We start from the raw sequence: 24,030 nt of genomic DNA on the forward strand, positions 1-24,030 counted from the left end.
GAGCTGGACTTGGTGTTTTTTAAAATTTTTTCAAAGCTAAATAATTCTGTGATTCGCTGATGGTGTTTTAGAGGGTTAAAAAGCAGTAAGAAGGAGCAAGAGGAATGGAAAAATAATAGCCAGAGAAATATTGTAAGGTTACATCCTCAAAGAGAAGCTTTGAAAAAACTTACCAAAATACATGTGTTCAGCTGTAACCAGTACTCTTTTCCACTGAGAAATATTGTCTGGGTCAAATTGGGGGATTGTAAAATGTTATGTAAAATACTGGGAATTTCTTGTGAGTCTGCAGCTTGTGATGTCTGTCAGTGGCTGATGCAAGCACATCTGATGTGCTCTGGATATGTCTCACTCACTATGTGTATTTCAGTCAACCACATCCCAGGCAGAGTAAGGGACTCCTGTGATTGAACAAACACAAACATCTGTGTATATACATTCCCATGTACTTTACCAGAAGGAATAAAATACTTTAGAAGAAGAAATTGTACTTAAAAGTGGATTTTCTAGATTTTATTTTAATGTTAACTTTTAATGAAAAAGCCACCAACCTTGCTGTAACAAATAATATTTTTAAACAGAAATGGTTGAAAAGGATATTTGAATAATGAAATCCATATCTGTGAAGCTGAAAAAATACCCATATGTATGAGGGACTGTAATAATAAAGGAAACTAGGGTGAAATGGTTAGTTTTCAGCAGTCATGTGGAATTTCAAATTATTCAGATTCCTTCATTTAGATTCATTTAAGCTTAAAACTTAGGTTTTGAAAAGTTATGCATTTTTGTGTTATTTCTGTCTTCAGCTCCTTTATAATCCAGAAATAAAAGGAAATATAAGAAGTGACAGAACTTCTTAATTTCACAGGCAATTTGTATTAAAAAGTTTGAATTAGTGTATGAGATTTCATTTTTAAAAAAATGGAGAAAGTTTTGGGGAAATGATAAAGCTGTCCCTTCATTGTCTAAAATTATTGCAATATGATGAGTGTTTTGACATTTCATGAAGCATCTCACAAATTGAATAAATTCTGAGGCAAAATAATATATCTAATAATATAAACAATATTTTTTAAAAGTAAAATTTCGTTAAGTGCTTTCCTCCACCACGTGCTTTCAAAAACTGTAAGCCTTTAAAGATTACAAATGCAAGGAGAAATAATGTCCATTTTCACAAAGGGAGCTCTCACAGTGGAGAGCTGGGCAATCCAGTGTGAAGGTGCCATGGGAGCAGAGCTGCTGTAGGCTGGGCAGGGAAGGTGTCAGCCAGGGGTTGGCAATCCCAATCCGGGCAACACCAGCTTTTGGGTTTGCCTGTTCTTGGTGAGGATGCAGCACTTCCAGGAGGAGAATGAGTCAAAAGTCAAGACTTCCAGTCTGTGCTTCTGGCAGCTGGACTGTGGAGAAACAAGCTTGAGGTTGTAGGAATAATTATTGTTGATGATTTACTGTGTGGTAATGGATTAAAGATATCCTGTTTGCTATCAAGATCTTAGGGCTTTACAAGTTGTTGTGACCTTTAGATTATGGTTTCCAGAGGTAGGGAATAAAAGCAAATCTCAGTGTGAAAATAAGAATGGATGTGAAACACATGTATGCACCCTGTCCTCTCTCTGTCTCATTATGAGGAAGCCAACAGTGAAGTATTCACTGTTAACTAGGGCAGCATTTCCACTCCAAACAAAGCTACTCACTGTGTGTTCATTGCAGCCTGCAATCTGGGAAATACTTTGCACTCCCTCTTCATTATATGCAAGACATTTAAACATCTAACCACTTCTTTTCTGTAGTTTTTTAATGTTGCATTAGTCCATAATTGGATAGCTAAATGAGAAGTCTACTTGAATAAATATTTTAGTCACCTCTATTAGTGACATCTGTAATAAAACTGTGATTTAAAAAATCCTAAATTTTTTTAACCAGGCAGAATGCCTTTTTAAGCACAGATTGGAAACCAAGAATATTACTGCCTTATTTATAATGAAGCGTACCAAATAATGTAGCAGAAAAAAGATCTGACTGTTTCCTTATGACAAATGTGTGTAAATCTATTAATACTTAGGAATTGGATAGCAAAATAATAATGGGTTGTTCTTTGTATTGGAGAGAGGTGAAAGGGCTCAATTTTGCAAACATGTATATGTATGCCCTTATGCCATTGAGTAGGAAGCTGGAATATTGATATCAAAAAAGGTGTATATTTGTCAAAGTGCCAGAATTTTTTGCATAGGACAAGTGAAGAATAGTTGAATAAAGAGAATGTTTGCATTTTTTGGCTAATGGTTGATGGAGTGTAGTGCTCAATTATGAGGCACCATGTCAGCTTACCTGGGATACCTCTGCCTGTTTAAATAAAGCAATTTTTAAGGTCAGTTGATTTAAAACTTTCAACCATGGCTTAGCAAGAATTTACACCCAGATGTACACTGTACTGTAATGTTTGCTTCCTTTCAAAAGACAGATACATGGATACTTTTTGTAAATCAGACAGAGGGTACCATGTGTACAGCTGCACGTGGCTCATCCCAGCTGAATTCAACCTCAACCATGCTGGGTTTGTTTGTCTGCTTTTCTCTGTAGCATTTAGCAAGAGTGTTACCAAATCAGCCACTGTGTGTGCACTTTGAGTATAGTGCTGACTCTCCCAACTTTCTCTATCATCTTTTGGTTGGTTTAGGACAGGAAGAATATCTGAGCACTGCAGACTAAAACATATGTAGGTGTTGCTAAAGGCAGCTGCAGGTCAGTTTTTTGCAGTGTCCATCAGGTCTTGGAGAAAAAATAAAATTGTTTCCTTCCAGACAACTGGAAAATGGGGAAATGTGGGAAAACAGGATGCACTTCAAAAAAGTCAAATATTTTCTCAGAATTTCAGAATGGAAAGTTTTAATGTCAGGTGAATTTCTGTTTTTGCAGAGTTGATTTGTTCTCTGTTAGGACTGTGCAAAGGGGGGGCAAGTATCAGTCTGTCACAAAGGCCAGCTGAGCTCTCTGACCCTTTGAGCAAGAATCATTCCTTAGCTTGGCTCAGTTTTAGACTCCTCACTTAGGCTGCTAATATTAAGGATACAGGACTTTTATCAACTATATAAAGTGTACATTAAACTGTGATATGTTTATATCCACATCTGAAGACTAACCATAATTCAGAAGATGATGTCATCAAAGATGCTTTCCTGTAGCATTTTGACCACTCTCTGAACAATGAGTGATTTAAAGGGACTTTGGCTTCTTAGAGCAATGTTTTTGATGGGTTTTAGTCTAAAAAAATAAGAAAAAAAGAATGATTTAACAGCTTTTCTAGTCTGATTTTGTAGGGCAGATTAAGAATGCTGTTTAGATCTCTAAACATAGACAAGATGCTTTAGTTGTTAATGGTCTATTTTCCTCTATGAAGTGATATATGTGAAAAATAAAACAGAACCATCTCTTTGATTAAGAACAAAATGTTTTTGATAGATCCAGTGGTGTAACTGTATGGTTGATATTAGCAACTACCATCTGGGTTGTTGAATAAATATTGTCGGTTTTTTCCTTATTAATTTTTTTTGGTTGGTTACTGAAAACCAGCATGTCTTTGAGTCTTGATAATGATATTTGGTCTCTAAAGGTTGAGTCAAAGCAGTTAATGTTATGGGTGCAATGCTGAAAGATCTTTTTTTGTTTTGTTTAGCCTACAAGCCCTAAGTTTGGAAAAGCAGACTCATATGAAAAACTGGAAAAACTAGGGGAAGGGTCCTATGCTACAGTATACAAAGGAAAAAGCAAGTAAGTGGTGTTTTCTTTTCTTTTCTTTTAATTTTGTGAGTAAATAAAGATTAGCAGAAAGTATCAAGTGATGTTGCTGAACATGTACATAGATCTCTGTGAATCCAAGTGCTGCTGACTGCCATGTGCTCCAGTGGAAGGGGCTGAGACCATAGTGCACAGGTAGCACATTGCATACACCAGAAAAAGATGAGGTTCTTGTAAATCTGATGTTTTGTTTGCACTTCAATGTCATGCTACTTCTTTGGTATCCATACCAAATTCATTCCTAGGGGTAAAAGCAAAATATGCTGTCAGGTAGAGTTTTATGATGGTCTGAGAACAATGCTGAATATATGTGATAAGTTGTTCATTTTTGTTTATCATTATTAAAAAAGTAATAAAAGAGCATGAAGGGAATGAATGGAATTTTGGACTACTCTAGGTTTAGTTTGTTTACAATGGTTTATTTACAATTGTTGCAACTACTCTACCTCAAAATAATCTACTTTATACATGTCACATATTTTTTCAGCCACTCTAATGTTATTTGTTGTAGCTTTTTTATCCCCAAATGCCCTAAGCGCTTTTATATTGCATAAAATAACTCAGTAAGCACACTTAAAATATACTTCTTCAGCCAGTGGTTCCATTCAGAGCTATCCATTGTGAAGCAGAATGCCTTGTGCCATTTGACATGTTTAATGAAGTTTTCATAATCAAATTTCCGATAATAACAAAGAAGTTGTAAAAGAAGGATTTGGTACAAAGAAGTTGTAAAAGAAAGATTTGGTACATGTGATATCTTTATTTTAAAATTTTGGTTAGTCAATAATACATGAGACAACACTGCCATTCCAGCAGAGAATACCATGGGACAGAATAACTATGTAAAAAAAAGAAGATATGTCTGAACATTTTCCAGGTTCATTAACTTGATTAGGTATTGAAAATGATCTTTTTTCACTGAATATTTGTAATAAATTAAAATTCCCTCATCTCTCAATAGCTTGCTTAGGTATTGACAAGCATAATAACAGCTGATAGGAATAAAAACATGTTCTAAATGTAGAAGAAATATTCCCACTTGTGCCATGCCACTGCAGGTATTGTCTTTCACTGTCAGCCTTCTTCAAGAAAAGGCTATTACTTTGTGTTGCTAATTGCTCAGTTATGCATTACCATAAGTTCCAGACATTATACATATGTAAGCTTTTTATTGGGGTCTATGTAATAGGAGAAAACAGTATAGATTTCAGCTTGTGCCTAATTACTAAAATCCTTTAGTAAAATCACAGTGAGTATCTGATGACAGTCAGTCCATAGGTCTCAGCTTTCAGTGAGACTGAACTAAGGCAACAGAGTCACTGGATGTCCCATCAGTCAGTGGAACAGACTGAAATTTAAAAACAAAGCAAAACCCTTCCCTGGAGCTATTGCATTAATAGTGAACATGTTATGAAATGTAGATTGGTTAGAAATACTCATTTTAGTAGAGTTGCCTGCAAATCTGAAAGATGTACTTCAATAATTTTAATGGTACTTGAATAATAAATCAGAATTACTGGGCACACTGCATTCTCTATTACAAACAGCTTGTTTGGAATAAGTAGTGAGAGTTATAACAATTATGTATGACTTTGTCCTGTTGCCTTAAAACATCTACTGCAAGGTCTTTAAAATTCATATGCAGAGAGTATTTCTACTATTATAGTAGTATTCCTTCACCTGTTTGAATTTGACTTTTTTTTTTCCCCGCTGAGAGTTGAATAATTTCCATATTATCCAGCACTATTGAGATTGAGCACCTCCAGTCCAGGCTTCTGTTTCTTGAACTACAGAGACAGTTGAATTACTTCGTGGCAGGAAGAGGTTGTACTTTAAGAACTTGGGAAGCACTACAGGTGTTATCTGCTATTTCAAAAGGACTTGTTTGTTGAGGTAATGTAGCCCTGTTACCTCTCTGTCCCCTGAGAAGGTGAGGAATCTCTGACCCACGTGTTGTCCCCACAGAAGGAAGAGCATCACTGCTGTGAAGGACTCTTGGGGAATGTAGGTGAGCAGGTGTGGGGTGAATGCATGAATGCATTGGCTCTGGCCCATCCCTGCAGTGTTTCGAAGATGTGGCACTTAGGGACATGTTTTAGTGGTGGGCTTGGCAGTGCTGTGTTAATGGTTGGACTCAGAGGTCTTTTCCAGCCTGAACAATTCCATGGTTCCATGGCTGAGACCTGGACCTGGCTGCTGCTTTTCAGGCAGCTTTACTCTTTATAGCTTTATTTTTAAATGATACAAGAATGGATAGCCTTTTTTTTTCTAGACTCTGATATGGGTATATAGGGTGAGACTGTGATAGGCATCACTGTGTTCCCCTGCCTACAGACTCAGTAGGAATACAAATGAGCAAAAGAGGTCTGTTTATTTTGGTATGTGCCCAGTTTGACTGCTGAAGGATTAAGTTCTCATGACACAATGCAGAATGCAGACATGTGATGGAAAAGCTGGAGCTGGTAACAAACAACAAGTGGATTTTGCTCAAAATATTTGAGAATCCCTAATAACCAACTTCAGTGCTTGGTTTCTTTGTTTCTGAGATATTTCTTTAACTGTAGTTAAAGTTGGAACATTTAAGATTGTATTGAGCTATTTTAAATGATGCTTTATACTCAGAATAATTTTGCTCAGTGTTTGTCACCAGCTGCATGTGGCAAGTGGTTGAGTTTGGGGTTTTTTATGCATTTCCTGAGATACATTTCAGCTTTTAAAATTATTTCCCCTGCTGATCATAATGATGGAATAAAACATTCTTAATCTTAGCATGCTATTCAGAGAGTCTAAAAGATGCATACCTGCCTGAAAAGACACAAAATCAGAATCAGCCATTCCCTTCCTAAGATTTAAAGTAATATGTACAGTAACTTGCTTTCAGAACCCTGGCTTTTTGCACCTTGGAGCAGGATAAATGGTACCAAGCCCTTGTCTTCCTATAAAACCCATTGCTTTTCTATCTTTTTGAGCATCTGTGGTTGTATTCCAGGAAAGTGAAATGAAATGGGCTAATTCCTTTTACTGGATGATGAATTTCTCTTTCTGTAGTCAGATAAAAATGAATCCCTGGGGTGAAGAAGCAGCAGAGTGAAGAGGACTGTGTTATTGGGGGAAGTGAAGCAGTATTCTCTTAGGCTGGGCTTTTTGTTTATAGGAGAAACAGACAAGCAGTCATTTTTTTTCTGGCTGGCAGTTGCATCAATAGGTAAATCTATTTGATTTCATGTGTTGCACATCAGACGTGTGTAATGAAACTCATCTTGGCATGTTCATTCTCTGCTTCCATTCAGGCTAGGTTCTCATATTTTACTTAGTTGTATAAAACCACAAGAGGCTGCTTACTGCATGAAATTCAGATGACTTTGAAGGGATTTATTTTAATGTAAAATTTTGGAGAAGTGGGCAGAGTAATTTAGTGATAACACTGTGAAAAATGATGCAAGTTCCATTGACTCTGTATTTGATTAACACCTTGGATGTTTGCCATACAGTAGGTGCAAAGCAATGGGTGGCCTTTGAATTCCTGTATCATTTCACTGTATGGTTGAGCTGAGGAAGTGCTGCCTGTGTATTGACATGTGTGCCTTCCTGCTGCTTCTTGAGCTTGTTTATAAATTTACCTGAACATACAGCAGTGGGATCTGGCTTGATCTGTGGCACATAAGTGTTGATGTGAGTTGAGAGTCTGGAGATGAAGCTGGTGACAGCACAAGGGAGCTGCTGCCAACCAGAGTCCCTTGCAAAGCAGTGTGGAGGCCTTGCATTCCCCCACTGGGAGCTCTGCATATTGCACTTAAGGGAAAAACCTGTGCTTTTGGCAATTCTGTGCTGGCGTGCTTTCCAGCCTCTCCCACTGTGTTGAGTTGCCCTTCAAGGCAAAGAATTAAAAAAGATTGCCTCAGTTAAAGAGATGTGATCTGTGACTGCTGCTAGCACAGCATGAGTCTGTGTTTTGAGAGGCATGCCAGTGGTATCTGAACTGTGATCTTGATCTGCCTCTTGACTGTCCATGTGATATTTCACTGTACCTTTACCTTTTTGGGCACCTTTACTGAATTGCATGTGCTCATAGTATTGCAAAAATGTGTAGAGTTTGTTAAAAGCCACATCAAGATATTTTTGCCTATTTTCCCTATCATAAAATTACATAATTTCAACTTACCCTTAGTAGAACACTTGTTTTAATGAATTCTGATCCCTATCCTTTTTAACTATTAATAGGAGAGATCAGTAGAGCACACAGCAGAGCACAGTAGAAGCTGGTGCTGTCAACAGGAGCTCAAAGGCTGCTGATGTAGGGCAGTCCTTCCATCCAGGCACCTCTCCCGTTTCAGTTCAAAATCTGAATTTTTGTTTTCAAGGTGACTCCAGCTTGTGTCCAAAGATGAAATGTATTTTTTCAGGGACCCCAGGCATTTGATATTTGTCTCCATCAAAGGCAGTACCTTTTACTACTCACCTTAAAAGTCAATAGGGAGTTCATGGTGCAAAGTGGAGAGTAATCATGCTCAGCCAGGCATCATGCTCTGTACTGGCCTTGTTTCCATGCTGTGTTATTCTGGAGGCAGCAGGGAATCTCTGAATAATCAGGGGGAACTACCACTGTCTGTTACTGGCATGATGTATTGCAGTGTGTGCTATGAATATAGCTGACCATGATACTTGATAAATATGTCTGTGGATGGCTGCTCACAAGAAAAGGGATGGCATGTGCGTTTTGATTCTTATGTTTATGATGCTGAAGCCTTCACTGAAGAGGGCTGACAGGACTAATTGCTGTTCTGACTTTTGCTTTTGAAGTTGCAGAATTTTTACTCTTCGTGAGATCTCTTTGACTCTTTATGTTCAATCTGCTGCAAGTGCCATAAGATTGCAATGGTCAAGCTGCCATTTTTCAGTCATTCCCCAAGCTTTACTCTATGCCCACGTGAGGTGTTGTGTTCACAGGCTCCCTGATAAGTTCCATGTTCAACAGTCCAGTTCACAGGAAAGTTTTTATTCATTTTATGGCCAATTTATTTAGACTGATATTTCAAAGTTACTCTGATTCATATTGCCTTAATGACCTAAACTTTCCTAACCTTTTCTTTATTTCTTGAAAATTGTGTGAAATTAGTGTCCTACAAATGAAATCCTCTTTTCATCTGAGGATAACAGATGGCTGGAAAAGGAATACATATTCATGGGTTACAAAAAGGCACTTCATGGTTACCAACTAGGCTTTCTCCCCCCCACCCTCATTTTTTAACTTATTTCCTTAACTGATTTTTGTAGGCAAGTTATGACATGGGATTATAAAATGTTTTAAAGAAATCTCTAGCATTGTAAATCTTTAATAAAAATAGGAACTTAAAGTTGAATTAGATAGAAAACTAATGACAACTAGATGTTCAACTAAAATGCCAAATGGTGGAAAAATTATTAAAGTACAGTAAGTACTAAAATAAATTGCTAGGATTCTAACTAGAAGATGAATCATTGACTATATTGATCACTTACTGAGTGAATTTTTCAACATTTAAAATAAAGATTGGGAAATTTTTTCTCCATAGTTGAATATATAAAAAGAGCATCGCACTATATGTACTGTGCTTCAACCTACAATGCAGTTTAAGGAGGTGACTTAGTATTATTACCTCTCATAGCAGGGGACAAAACTGAAGAAAGTAAGTCTATTATATTAGTTACCTAGGACTGCCCTGGAAAACTTGGTAGACAAACTAGGACAGAATACAGTTACAGTACATACATGTGTAGAGTTACTGGGCAGTGCCTTATTGGCCATGTATGCATGACTGGAAGGGTAGGGAGAATACTGAATTAATTTGCCAGCTGCCATTGTGCACCATTGCATTTTCCAGTTTGCTGATCAGTGGCGTCTCTCAGCAAATCCCCTGTGACTGTCACTGTGCGCAGTGGTAAGAGGCTCTTGTTTATAAGGGATATCTCTGTTTGTCTTACACCTCTCTTTCTGCGAGCCCCAGTGGGGTGTGGGAGATGTGAGGGGAGTGCAGGAGGATGTGCTCAGCACTGCTGTGCCTGCTGCCCTTCCCAGGTCACTCCTTCCAGCAGGCACAGGTCGAGTACAGCCCCTGTGCTTGGATGAGCTGCTGGCTAGTTTTAACTGATGTGAGCTGGGGCTGAACTCTGATCTTACCTGCTCCTGTTCAAGTGAGGGCTGCCACACTCTTTGTATGAGACTGCCTTGACTTCTAAGTTCCAGCGACAGCACTAATTAATAATTTAAATCCTTCGTTTCTCATGAAACCCTTTGATCTTCTGTTTTTTCAGCCCTAATAAATGTCAGCATTAGGAAGCATCTTTAATCCACTGGCTTCTTCTAAGACAAGGTAACTTTTGCCTAGGATGAGGTTAAAAGGTGGTGGGATTCAAGAAGAGAAATTCAGGGCCTGCCTTAGTCCCTTGAGAATTTACGTGTTTGGGCTTTACCAGGACTGGGAGTGGCTTTTGTAAACTAGAAATGTAAGTCTTTTTGGTAAGAAAAATATAATATAAGCCATGTTTACAGTGAACTGTCTTTTATGTTAATGATTAAAAGAAGTGTTTCCCTCAATGGGGAATTAGTTATTAGTTGGTAGAATAATCAGAGGTGACTAAACCTACAGTGAATGTGCCTCTATCACGTTTCTTCAAAGGAAATTTCTGGCAGAGCCTGATTTCATTAGGCCCCCATGGTCTGTTTGGAGTTTTAGGTGTCTGTTTATGACATCAATATCACTACAGAGTAGATCTAATTAGATGTTCTCAAGGTTTGATCATCGAACTTTGAGATTTTCCTGTAAATGAATATTTAACAATTGCAAGTTATTTTTCTTCACAAGAATTAGTTTCTTGAAATTTTTATCACAAATTAGAGCATCATCCCAATATCTTCTACTGATTTTTCTTTGCAGAAGTGTTCCCAAGCTTAGCACTTGCACAAATGATGAGCTCAACCTCAACTCCAGACAGTGGTAAAACTCAGTATTAAATAAACAGATTGAAATCAGAATTGGCAGATTTTATGTTAATTGACTCTTTTAAATGTGTATATTTAGAACATTTATGTCATCTAAATATATCTGAAGAACTTGAGAAAATAGTGTTATTGTACTCTTTTGTTCCTTGTGTGGCATCATCAGCGTTATCCCCAGTGAAGCCAATTAAATAATCAGTTAGTTTATATTCATCAGTATTTTATGTTCTTAATGATGCATTAAATAATTTCCAATTTTCTCTATTTTCTCATAAATGGTCATTTTTAATAAATGTATTTATTTTGGTAGTGCTGATATATGCTGGTTTAGAAAATGCAGAATGACACATTATCTTAGCATTTTTTGTAATATCTGGCTCATTTGTATTTTTTATAATATGCAGACTTTTACTTTATGCTGCATAAAGCAATTTGGACTAATTTTTCTATTGCCTACGTTGCATATATAATCAGAAAGTTATTAGAAAAATTATATAATGTTAAAGTGAGGAATTTCCATAAATTGGAAAGCTGTCCATCAGCTGCAGGTGTTTTGCCTAGACTAAAGTAGTTTTGTGTGATAATTAGAGAGGCTTTAGACTTCTGTACTTTCTCTGAAGGTGTTTCAATGAGAAAGAGAAAGCGAGTTAGCTTAGGAGGGAGGATGGCTTAGAAAATAGGAATTCTTTTGCCAATATTGTCCTTAATAGAAGCTAATGAGGCAGTTGACAGGCTGGGCATAAGATGATAAGTGTAATCTTTGACACAGTGAAGTGTACTGTTTTGAGAAGGTGTGAAATTGTTTGCTTTGGACAGTGAGTAATAGAGGGGGTTTAATGAGTCCTGGATGTTAAAAGAGTCAGTGGTGTTGCCTTTTCCCTGTCTAAAAGGCAGTCTGCTTGTCAGTTTCCTACTTGGCTTTGAAATAATGAAAATACTGAGCATGCTTTGAAAGTTATCAAAGACAAATGTGAAGCAATATCTGGAAGGAGTTCTGCTAACCTTATCTGATCACTTCTGAAGTCTGCAAAGACAGGTATTGATAGATTGCAGAGGTAATTTTACCCAGTTTTCCTTTTTTCAGTGTTGTTTCTAAGGAAATTACCATATTATTTTGACATGCCATTACAAGTTTCAGGGTGCAATTTCATGACATAGCTGGCTTGATCCCATGACACATTGCTTCTCAAAAGGTGGACCCAGTTCTTATGTATTTGTGAGTGTTTTTTCCTTTTTTAAATGCCTTTATAATTTTTAAAAACTATTATTTAACACTTTTTGAAAGGGACAGTCTTCTCCTATTTAAGCTCTCTAAGCAGTCTCATTGTAAAGTCCAGCAGGAATGAGAGCAATTACAAGGCAGTGTCAGGAGTGTGTGGCGAGGTTTAAGCAGGAGAAATCTCTACTGTGAGCTCATCTTTTCAGCATCATCTAGCTGCACCCTGAGATTGCATCAGTGGGAGGATAATTAAAGGATGTGAATAAACACCCTATCTCTGTAATTGATACTTCATAATTTCTCACATCTCCAGTTTTATATGCTCCTGCTTATAGAAAATTAAATGGAAAAAAAAAAGATTTTAATGACTTGGTAGTAAATAAGGAGGCTGTTATGTTATGGAAATTATAGGTTGATATGTTGGAGATAAATTGTATTAAAGAGGAGAATGAAATCCCAGAGGAACACTACTTGTGATTGGTTTGATTATTTTGGTAGAACTAAGAGTTGCCATAATATCTATCAAGATGATGACAGATACCAATGACAAAGGGGCAATGATAACTAAAAAGAACAGCTCACCTACTATGTTTAACTATGAATTCTTTGAAATGGGTTCCATACTATTACTATTTGTGTTATATATTTCTCTTCAAGAACCAGTGGAATGTAGAACTTCAGATTAAAAAGAACATAAGCTACACAATGCTGTGTTTTTTTATCCTCCTCTTCATATGCCTGTTTCCTTAATACCTCTTTGACCTGTTTTTTCATTGTATTTTACATCACCTTCCCTGAACACAGGATCTGTCCTGTTCTTTATCTGCAAAATGATCTTGCTTTTCTTTCTTAAATTCCTCCTGCAGTTATTTCATCTGTTGCAAAATATTCAAGTTTTTCAGGTATCTAAGTAATATGTATATGATAGGTAGGGTGGTGGATTGACGGAGGTATTGTAAACGACACGTTTATGAACTGCATGTCTGTCATCAGTTCTGCTTTTAACATGGTTCATTCTCCTGTCTGAGCATGACACATGAAGTTACTTGAGGCAAAGCTTATCTTCTTCTGATGCCATAAATCCTGTTTGAATCCAAATTAAAAAATATGTAGGACAATTATAAGGGAAATCCTGGAGAGTTAAGCTGATAATTTCCTTTCAACAGTGACTGGTGGCCTGAGACTTGGACTGGTGCCAGCCTGAATATTATGACCAATTGGAAGGTGATGAGTAAACCATCTTTTGATAACCAGGGTTTCTTAACTTGCTCAGAGTCATTGTGTAATGTTCTGTATAGGGCTAATGAGTTTTGGTAATTATGAAAGAGGAATAACCAGAAGAAGCAAGACAGTAGCCATTCGTCACTGAACTCCTATAACTGCAAAAATTAAAAGCCTGAGGGAGAAGATGAATTCAGAGTTGGTGGTTATTCATATCATCTTGCCTTGAAAATTTAAAACATGTTGTAAAGCCATCCCTCTTGTAGTACAGGAGAGAATTGCCTCCATGACTACAGGAGTGTGAAGGCTCCAATGTGTCCTTGAGCTTTGTGGCTGTAAAGGCAAATTTTGCTTTTACAGAAATAAATCTTAATGATAATAATAACAATAATTTTTTAAAACTTTGTTATGCCTTTTTGGTGTAGTTTATCTTCACCATTGCTTGTTGTACATGGAGAGTTTGTTAAAGTTTCATGGTATGAGTTTGTTCTTGAAGAGGGTAATGGATATCAGCTTTTTTCCATTTTTGTGAGATTTTATTTGGATTAACTGAACCAACTGGATTTTTTGCAAGGCCTGGAATGTAATTAATGTGTGGTGATAGTTTGAATGCTAAAAATGAAACAAGACTAATAGATTTTACGCATAAATGACCTGTTAAGAACTTTTGTCTCTGGGAGCACAAAATATTTTTAAACTTATAAATGAGAGCTATTCTAATCTAAAAGTAGCCAGGGCCATGTAGTCAAGAATATGCCTCAGGAACAATCCTGCCCTAGTGGGAAATGACCAGAATGACCTAAGATTTATTTCATTACACAAACTTTGTAGCTTTTTGAAGGTTATACTAATGTGTATCATGTTGTGGGAAGGAGGTAATCAGTGTAAATCTGGATATACTGCATGTGAAGTGATTGATGAAAATCATGTGCCTTTTCCTTTGAACAGTTTGATCAAATAATGAACAGATATTTTATAACAGAAACTTTAAATTGTGTTGCTTCTTAACAAAGCTTCAGTAACAAAGCTGTGGTAGAAAGGAAGCAGACTGACTCACAGAAAACTGAGATCATTTCTTGGATTGCATCTGAGTGTGAAAATATAAAGTTGACATTATGGAAGCTATGAAGTGCTTCTTACAGTGCTGTAGATGAATCACTGGCATTGACAGGGAGAAATTGAATAAGTACATGGTAGGAAATAAGTTCTATTATTAGAAATACTGTTTCTTCTATAATTTTGATTTTTCAAAATTTCTCCTTCCCCTCCCCTGTTTCCCTTTCAGGGTAAATGGAAAGCTGGTGGCATTGAAGGTGATTAGATTACAAGAAGAGGAAGGAACCCCATTTACTGCTATCAGGGAAGGTATGCACTCACAATTAGTGATGATATATGTGGGTTTTTTTCTTTTGTAATTGCATTGTGCTTCTTATTTCTGTGCCATGCTATAGTGAATAGCTTGAGAATTCAAATTACATGGTTACGTTCTCAGTAGGATGAAACTTTGGTGCTTCAGAAACAAAGCCTCTGGTGTGAGAGTTCTTGTTGAAGAATGCAGCTCTGCCTGTGCTTTGGCTCCTGTTAGATTTACTACACAAACAGTACTGGGGAGCATGTGTGAGGTGGGTGTGAGAAGCCACCCTGGAAGAGGAGGGAGCTGTGTAAGATGCGTTTCTGGCCTGCAGGCAGCACCTAGGATGAAGGTAGAAGTGATTTTTCATATATACGCAGCGTGAAGCAGTGACAAGCATTTCTTGATAAAGGCGATCAAAAGATCGTCGAGCAGAACTGCAGGCACTTTTGAAGCTGTGTGTGGTTTGCAACTAGCTTGTGTTTGTTTTTCCTTCCCCATGGACTCTAAGTTGTGTGGCCTGGGAATGGTTCTTATCTATTGTGCTTGGAGATGCCTGTTAAGCTTTCTGCTCCATCCTTTATCCTTCCTCGTCAGCCTCTCCTGGTCCCTAGTGACGGCTGCTTTATCCGAGCCTGTCTGTATCGAGCTCCTGTGCAGAAATTGCTGGACATGCCTTCTTTATGTGGTCCTGCTCTTTTAGAAGGTACTAAAAATGAGCCTTGGTAGAGAAATAATAAACAATTTACCATCACAGCACTGATTCAGACTCAGCTGAAATTGGTAATGAACTAAAGAGATGAAACTGCTAGGACTTTGAGGCACCCCTTAAAACTTCACTATCAGCCTAATTCCTGGGATGAGATGAGCCAGGGAGGTACTGGAACATCAGCCCTCACAGGGTCTGCAGTTGGCCCTCCATGTGAGATGTCTGGCTTCATGACCATGAGAGCCCAGACGCAGCAGCTGTAGCTCCCTTGTGCCTTGCTCCTGCAGCCATCTGTCTGCTGCATGTCTGTCTGTACAATGAGCCCATTCTGGAGTAGGCTGGGCAAAAAACCCCCATGTTTCATGTAATTGACACCCTGAAGTCACTAAACTACTGTGGATTTCTATCCCCAGACTGTGCATTTTAAAGGTGGCTCTTTCACAAAGGAGGGAAAACCGTGGGTGGCAAATTTATGAAGGAATTTCCACAGTTCTTCTCTACTGCTTCATCTGAGTAACAATTATTGAATGATCTGACACATTTATTCATAACAATATCTATTTTATGTGTGAGCTGTCTGTCCCTGCAGCTGTGCTGTGATAACGAGGTGTGCAGAGGGTTATGGGTGCAGCTTTCAATATCTTTAATGCTGAGTTCAAGTTATAACAGTCTGTGTTTCAAATATGTTTATTGTTCTTCAGGTTTGTAGTTGATATGGTACTGACTTAATGAGAGAATAGTAAATATGCTTTCTTGTGCCTTTTTAGTGACACTTAAAAGGTTTTTTAATGTGAGCTTGGTCTAGATGAAAGTTTATATTGCTGTAACTGTCAAATGCAGTATAATCCCTTTTCCTTCATAAATAGAGTGGTGTGTGAGCTCAGTATACAGAAGCATTCATTAGGAACAAGAACAGAGATTTTTCCCACTTGCTATGTTAAAAAAATTATAAAGGCGCAGTTGCATGAAAATACTTCCCACACTGTCATTGGAAAGTTTTATTTTTAGCTGTGACTACAATACTGTGGTTGAAGCCAGTTTAATAGTAGTAGAATAGCTTTAATAGTAGTAAAATAATTGTCTTGTCTAGAAAAGCTCTTGAAGTTAATAATACCAAATCAACAGTGCAGCATTGATTATGGTAGGACTGTGTGCATCCATTGTATTTTTAAGTCTTCATCTAAGCTGAGACTAGATCCAAAGAGTATTAGGATACTAAAAAAGTTTTTTCTTGACTCTTGTAGACTCTTGGATAGGTGGGATCACATTTGGGTTATAGGCTGTTTATGAGGGTTTTTTGGGGTAAATGAAATCTCATCTCCTTGACAGCGAAATTTCTTTCAGGAGCTATCAGTATAAGTGCAATGTTGTATGTTTTATGTCATGTAGATGTCACACACACCTGATATTTAAGATGAGAAGGGGAAAAAAATCTATATTTATTTAGGCTTTGACTTTTCTGTTGTTGGTTTTGATTTTGTCAGAAAAAAATATTAGGACCAGAAAAGTAAGGAAAGCTGAATTACAAATGCAAATTTCAGAAGGTGACCCCTCTGATGTTATGCCAGGCCAGTAATATTTGACAGTAACACTCTGGCCACTGCAGCCTTCACTAGCAGGACCTTAGGAAGCTCTTCCTTTCCTCTTGGCAGCATCTCATCCATCTTGGACATGCTGAGTTCTGTAATGCATCCATGGCTGCTGACAGCTACAAGGGTGGGGAGAAAAAAAGGGAAAAATGAAATGCTTCTATGAGCTCTTAAAATTATCTGATAAGTTTGATATGGAAAAACAGCGAGAATGGGACTCTGTGTTAAGCTGTTTTTTCTTGATCTTTGATGACTAACTAAGGGCTCCAGTGCCATCATTTAGGCTGGGACAACTAGAACAAGGACAAATACCGCTGAAGATGAGATCAACTTCTAATTTCAGTTATCTGAGGAATAGTGTTCCCATAATGGAAAAATGCATATATGATGGTATGAGCCAGAGGTCTGTTGAAGGGCATTTCTTTCCAAACTCTTTCATAATGGAGAAACCAGGCAGGTTTCATCTTGGCTTGCTCCTTATTTTCTAATTTTCCAACAATGCAAGGCAAATTCAGGCAGAAGTCTAGTTAGTGGTAAATTAAAACTACTGTTAGAAAACTGTTTAACATTTCTCCTGGCTCCTTGAGTAAAGCAGTGAGAGAAAATAGCATTTCTGCTCGGTGCTCCTGAGGGGGATGCTGTGTGATGCTAATTTGGGGGAAGTTACAGGCTGAAATCCTAAGCAGTGGTCGTGCTGAGGGAATGTTGTAGCTGCCTATGTACAGGGAAGCATATTGTTACTGTTGTGACAGAAGCAGAATGAAGCTCAAAGTAAAACAAAGCTACAAAGGAAAAAGACTAGGAGAAGTGGGAATATGGAGGAAAAAAATAAATATGGAATGTGTGGCTGTAGAGACAAGCGCTAACTTGGTCGAAGCAGTAAGGGGAAGAAAAAGTGAAACAAAACTCCAGTTGAACAAAAAAAAACCCAGTAAAGCTGCATAAGGAAAATCATAGTTAATTTAAGGCCTGGGGGAGGTTTAGCTGAAGCTTCAATTAAAGCTTATAAAGTAAGTCTGCTTTTACAGCAGATAAGGGTTTGTGTCTTCTACCATCAAAGTTCCATAGATTTAAATGAAAATAGGTGAATGTGGCATATTTAGTGGTGCAGTTCAGCTCACTATTGAATTTCTAGAACAAAGTTTAGAAGTGGCCTATGCTAAGTGTTCTTTCAACTTGGGCTGAGTTAAATGTACTAGCTTACTCTATGCAGTTTATGGGGTGTTTATGAATTTAATTCACTTAGCCTGAGATAATCTAATTTACTTTTGAAGAGCCCAAGAAGGAAAAAAAAAAGGAAAAAAGGAGAAAAAAGCACAACTGGTTTGGTGTATGTACTTGAGTGGGATAAATCAATGAGATTTTCTGATAACATTTATATGAGTGACTCAGCCCACCATTTCACTGCTGTGGGCTAAGTGTGCCTGCAACAGTGATATCCAAAACACTATGGAGTCTGAAAGACAATTACATCCCATTTTTTCATTTAAAATAAATTTGGTAGTATACAGATTAGCAAGTTATTTGTTTTCTGTGTTAGTCAAGTTGTGGTTTGTCCTTTTACTGTAATGCTCTTTATCAACTGTTCAGAGATGGTTCAGCATCAGACTTGAAGTATTATTAAACCCACAGCAGCCAGGAGAAAAGGTCACTGACCTTAACTTTTATCCCAGGTATTTCATTCCCTTAATTTCCTGTAGAATCATATGTTCATCTAGGCTAAATACTGAACTGTGTGGTAGATTCTAATTCTGGGAACAGCTTGATTTACAGTGCTGTAGTTATCTCTTTTTCATTTTGGGTAATAATATTGCTTTTATCCAGCATGACAACAATTTTGCTTTTTGGATACATATATAGACAAACATCCCTTGGCTTTATCAGCACCTTGCTTCTGAGGTTAACTTGCTTACTGTGTTCCTTTCTTGGGTAACAAAATTCTTTCTTCCCCATCCCAGTCATGAAAACTTTTTTTGCCTTTGTTTTTAATTTTCCACTCTTGAAAATATTGCTACTTACTACAGCAATAAAACCTTATTCCAGGGTTTTGGTCTATTGAAATGTTTCATTTCCCATAGGTCTGGATGGTGTTTCAAAGCATCATCAAGTTTTGTAGCTATTTTTTGTAATTCATAATTTAAATGCCACGATTGGGCAACTTTCAGTTTGTTTTGCTTTTTATTAATTACTGTATTCACAAGTTGTAATTTATATGTATTTGTACCAATTTGTGTCACTTTTAAAGGTGCTCATGTGACAGACAGTTTCTACATCTTTGATTTGGCAGTTTCTCAGATGATACTTTTCCATCTACTTCAGTGTCAAAGGCTGTGGTCTTAATGCCATGTATGGATAGCAGCATGCAGAAATAAAACATAAGTGTTCTGGAAGCATCTGCTGTATTGCATTATAAAATTACAAAGAATATAGGAATGGTTTAATGATTATTTTTTAATTTTTAAAGAACCGTTTATCATGCATATTGAATAAGTTTATTTTGTGAGTTGGGGGAGAACGTTTAGTGCATCTGAGTGCCAATATAGAGCGTGGAAGAGAGATGCTTGGCTATTGGCCACAGAACATCTTCAGAAGTCTTCAAAGCTTTGGGTCTCTGCGTCCTTATCTCACTGTGTGGTAGCAGTGAGTCAAGAGGAGGCTGCCAAGATGATTAGAGGGATAGAGCAGCTTTCCTGTGAGGAAGGCTGAGAGAATTGGGTTTATTCAGTCTGGAAAAGATAAGGCTTAGGAGTTACCAATTGCAGCTCTCCAGTACCTGAAGGTGCCTACAAGAAAGACAGAGAGGGACTTTTAACAAGAACATGTGGTGACAGGACACAAGGAAATGGCTTTAAACTGGCAAAGAGTGGATATTAAGAAAAATTTCTTTACTGTGAGGATTGTGAGGCACTGGAACAGGTTGCCCAGAGAAATTGTGGCTGTCCCATCCCTGGAAATGTTCAAGGCCAGTTTGAGGCTCTGAGCAACGTGGTCTAGTGGAAGGTGTCCCTGCCTATGCCAGGGGGTTGGAACTTGATGATCTTTAAGGTCTCTTCTGACCAGGCCATTTTATGATTATAATGGAAACAAACAATGAAAACCTGAAGCAGTCTCTAAGAAATAAATGAGTTGTGAGTTCACATTTATTCTCCAGGATTTCTATAGTCTGTGTTTTATATATTATATTTTCTATATTGTAATATATATAATGTATTATCCTCAGGATATATGTTCATACCAGACAGCCTCTTTGAAGATGGGAGGTTTTCTGAGGCCTCCCTTTCTGAAATTGTCATGCTGGAGGGGATAAATCTTTACAAAACTTTTATCTGTAGAAAATCAAAATGGAATAACTGCTATGAAAAGAATACAGGGAAGATCAGGAGTTTGCCAAGACAAAACTCTTACCTGAGTGAATGTGTAATTCATTGCCTAGTGTTCCTAACTGGTGCACAATGGAAAACAATGATTTGTGTTAACAGAGCTGCAAGCGATGTAAAGTAGCTGAGCTTTTCTATTATCCTGGAGAAACAGCAGATTCTCCACCCATACCATTTAAGGAAGAGCTCCAGAAAACTGTATTTTGACTCAGTGGGTATAATTCTTGCAACCTCATCCTGAATTATGACCTGAGTTATTGCAGGCACTCCCCAGCTCAGTGATATGCAGCCCAATGGTCTTTACACCACTGAAGTCAACAAATGACCTCATGGCACTGGCGGGATGACTCATGGTCATAAGCCTCCTATTTGTTGTATTAGAGTAGGCCTGGAATATTTTGTGCCATAAGTCAAGGTCACAGTGAAACAATATCTGCCTGTGTTCTTTGAAGAGTCATTGGTTGATCTACTGGTAGAAGGTAAACATGAAAATTGCAGTGAAAATCCTGTCTTCATCTTCCAGTAAAGAATTATTATTTTTTAAAATTGGAAGTTAAATCATCCACTTACATAAAGTAAATCTAGTCATTTGATTCAGGATTGGTTTGGGTGGTTTTTTGTTGTGAGGTTTTTTTTCCTAATAAGGAAGCTTAACAACTGCTTTCTTTTTAGTGATAGGAGTTTGGAGGACTTTCAGATTTCCTTTACAAAGCCCAGTCAAGAAATTTGGATTTCCATAATTGAAATGAGTAAAAGCCTCACATGTATCTGGTTCAACAAGCCTCAGGAAATTTCAAGAGGTTATGTTTAAGATTATGGAGATGTAGCTGTTCTGAGCGTGCGTGTCACAAGAGTTACTACAGGGGGTTTGTGTCTATGGGTTGGAGCCTGAGGATAAGCTCACTCTCCCCAAAAGCCACATAGCTTTGGAGCAGTGAAGTAAAAAAGGAAAGGACTGGGTAGCTTGGGGAACTTTGTCATGGCCTACAGAGCTGGCAGAGCTGGTGCCTACTGCAGGCTAAATAGCGACGGCTCAATTAGCTGTAAAGTCCCTGCAAAGCCATTTGGGCTTGGAGTCGTAACAGCTTTGTTTTTCAGAGTTGTTAAAAATAAAACATGCAAGCCAAGAACCTCTGGGACACCGTGTCATTGGATATTTAAGGTCAAGAATATTCAAAAGTAAAGAAACTCCAGCAATTTTTATTTCTCTGTCTGGTCTCTTTCTCTTATGGTCATCCTGCAGCCTTACCCAAACTGTGGATTTCCTTGAGTTAAAAGAGTTCTCAAATTAAGACAGGCTGAGGTTCAAAAACTACTTTTGGAAAGGGATGTTCCTGGAACCTTTTTCATGAAATGAAGTAAACTTTTTAAATTTCTGAGACTTTTGGAGGTTACTTATTAAATACCCCTTCATGTTGCAGAGAAGTGTATACTGTTTCCTGAACATTAGTAATAGACAAATTGCTTTTAATCTCTGGAGGTTTTTTCTGAATATTTTTTTGAAAGGTCAGATTTTCAGCTAAGTTTCATCTATGCTTTCTCCTGCATGTGCAGTTGTGTACGTCTACAAGAATTGTGTTAGATCTTTGGCAATGTGATATGGAGCTCGGAAGCAGCAGGAGTTTCATCTTTACTCTGCTTTGCCTCCTGCTGCTCTCTCCAACCCTGACTGGCTGCTAATTTTTTTTACTGACAGTACTCATTTGCTTTTCCCTGAAAGCATTTGAATTGGCTGGCTGAAGCAGGTGAACTGAATTCCTTGTCATCCAAGATGAATGTGGGAGATCTGATAGTTTTCTAGTCTCATATACAGTGCAAATTATGATGTTATTTTATTCTGCTTTTTAGTGTGTCCAAATTACATTGCGCTACTTACTTCTTTTTGGTGGGCCACATGAAAGCTTCTGTCCACACAGGGTGGTCAGAAATGGTAGATTGAAAAAGTCTGTCCTGTTTGGTTTTTTGTACTTGACTATTCACAGACTGAAGGAAAGTCTTTCCTTTCCCCCCCCACCCCTTTTTTTTTATTTTTTAACCATCTAACAAATCAGCAGTTTTCTCAATTAGAAAACCTTCAGGAGAGCTGGGATTACATAAATATAGCATAAATTATAGTGTTTCCCTTTGAGAATCATGTTATGAATTTTAAAATATATAATGAGCTTCCATCATCTAGGAAAAGTGTCGCACTTTTCTGAGAAGTACAAATGCAAATTCCAAATTATCCCATTTCATAGAACTAGATTTGTTCCACAGAATATTCCATCCCCTCTGTCCTCCTCCTATTCCCCCTCCAACATTTTATCTGTGGCCTGCTGAGGTGGAACATGACTGTATCAATTGAATCTCTATTGAGTACTTTTGATGTTCAGGCTGTGACCTTCTTCTGGCTTTTGTTCTTGAGCACAGTTCAAGCAAGAAGAGAATGAGGTGACACTTTGAAGATTTTTGTTTTTAATATGATCATTTTGCCAGCAAGAATTCTTTCTTCATCCTTGTTATGTTAGCTTAATGGCAGACCTTTCAGGCTCTGCCCTACTTCCACTGAAGTAGTTGTCTGTGCATCCTCATTTCTCACATGGAAAGTGTTGGATAAGGGATCTTGTGCCAGTTTCTGTGCTGGAAGGTTGCAAATCCATTAGTTCACAAGTGCTATTGAGCCCTTTTCAGTATGGCTTTTGCTTACAGTTTCCTCTGACCTGAGTTTCAGGGCTCTCTGACTTGATCTGCGCCCCTGAGGCTTTCTGCTTAGAGCAGACTTCTGCTCAAAAGCTGTTTCTTCTCTTCCCTAGGTAATGCACAAGTTGGAACTGTTGCCTTGTAGATTCTGGTCTGCTGCTCTTGTTGTCCCTGATAGTATGACAAGAGTAGAAAGCACATGCCAGTCACAGAATTTGGAGGATACACGAAGGCTGTCAATCTTTCATATATAATGATAATATGCATCTATAAGTCATACAGAACCTTATGCAGCCCTCATGGCTTTCTTGTTTGAGTTGAAGTTGTTGAGAGACCGCCTTTTTATGCTGTATGAAAATTTAATCTCCTCTTACAGCACATTCTGCCAGCAAAAGAGTAGAGCTAAGTTAATCCTTCTCCAAGTAGCATTAGTTTTTACCTTGTGACCATATCCCAGTCGGAGCAGATGGAATTGGTAGTACAGAAACCAGCTTCTTAATGTGAGTGGAGGTGCTGGCAAGAATGGCCTGACTCAACTGAAACTGCTTGGGGACCCTCAGGCACCCATCCAAGTGCCAGTATCTTCCATGGCTACCTGATGAAATAAAAATTTTATATCTGTAATGCTGAGGCAAAGAAATGTCTCCTGAACCTAGCTAGTTCTTCGAATTGTTTTTCCTTTGTTGTATCTCCCTTTTGCAAAAGGGATAATCTAGACAACAATATCATTTACCCTTATGATGAAAGTGGTGAATTCAAATATGCACAAAGACATTTGTCTTTGTCAAGATCTCTGTGTGTGTTTTTCCATTGCTGTGTCCTGGATTTCAAAAATACCAAAGCAAGGTGGCAACTCAGTGTTCAAACCAGTTTAGTCAGCTTCAGTTTTATCCATGGTCTTCTTAACATGTAAACCTAGTAGATGACTGTGGTATCTCAGCAAAATTGGTTTCAACTTTGGGTAAAGTACAAAGTAAGGACCTTAGAAGGTTGTCTGGTTTCAGGTGTGTTACAGCTCTCCCCCTTGAAGGAGCTACACCACAACATGTATGGAAAGAAGTGTATGGGTGCATATGTGTGTTCCTGTATGCTTTTAAGACTTAGAAAAACAATT

The 24,030-nt window shown here is 37.8% G+C and overlaps 1 protein-coding gene across 6 annotated transcripts in view; it reads left to right on the forward strand.

Moving 5' to 3' along the window:
- CDK14 (cyclin dependent kinase 14) overlaps positions 1–24,030 on the forward strand; it is a 344,941-nt gene that overhangs the window by 88,795 nt on the left and 232,116 nt on the right. For all 6 annotated transcript variants that reach the window (XM_054273458.1, XM_054273457.1, XM_054273460.1 and 3 more), the window contains 2 exons: positions 3,674–3,768; positions 14,497–14,576. In XM_054273458.1, coding sequence (XP_054129433.1) covers positions 3,674–3,768; positions 14,497–14,576 — 175 coding nt within the window. The remainder of the gene's footprint in view (positions 1–3,673; positions 3,769–14,496; positions 14,577–24,030) is intronic.

This window comes from Melozone crissalis, unplaced genomic scaffold (assembly GCF_028551555.1).
Source record: "Melozone crissalis strain CALT ecotype California unplaced genomic scaffold, PUWL_Pcris_2 ptg000016l_1, whole genome shotgun sequence".
In the NCBI taxonomy this organism is placed as follows: domain Eukaryota; kingdom Metazoa; phylum Chordata; class Aves; order Passeriformes; family Passerellidae; genus Melozone; species Melozone crissalis.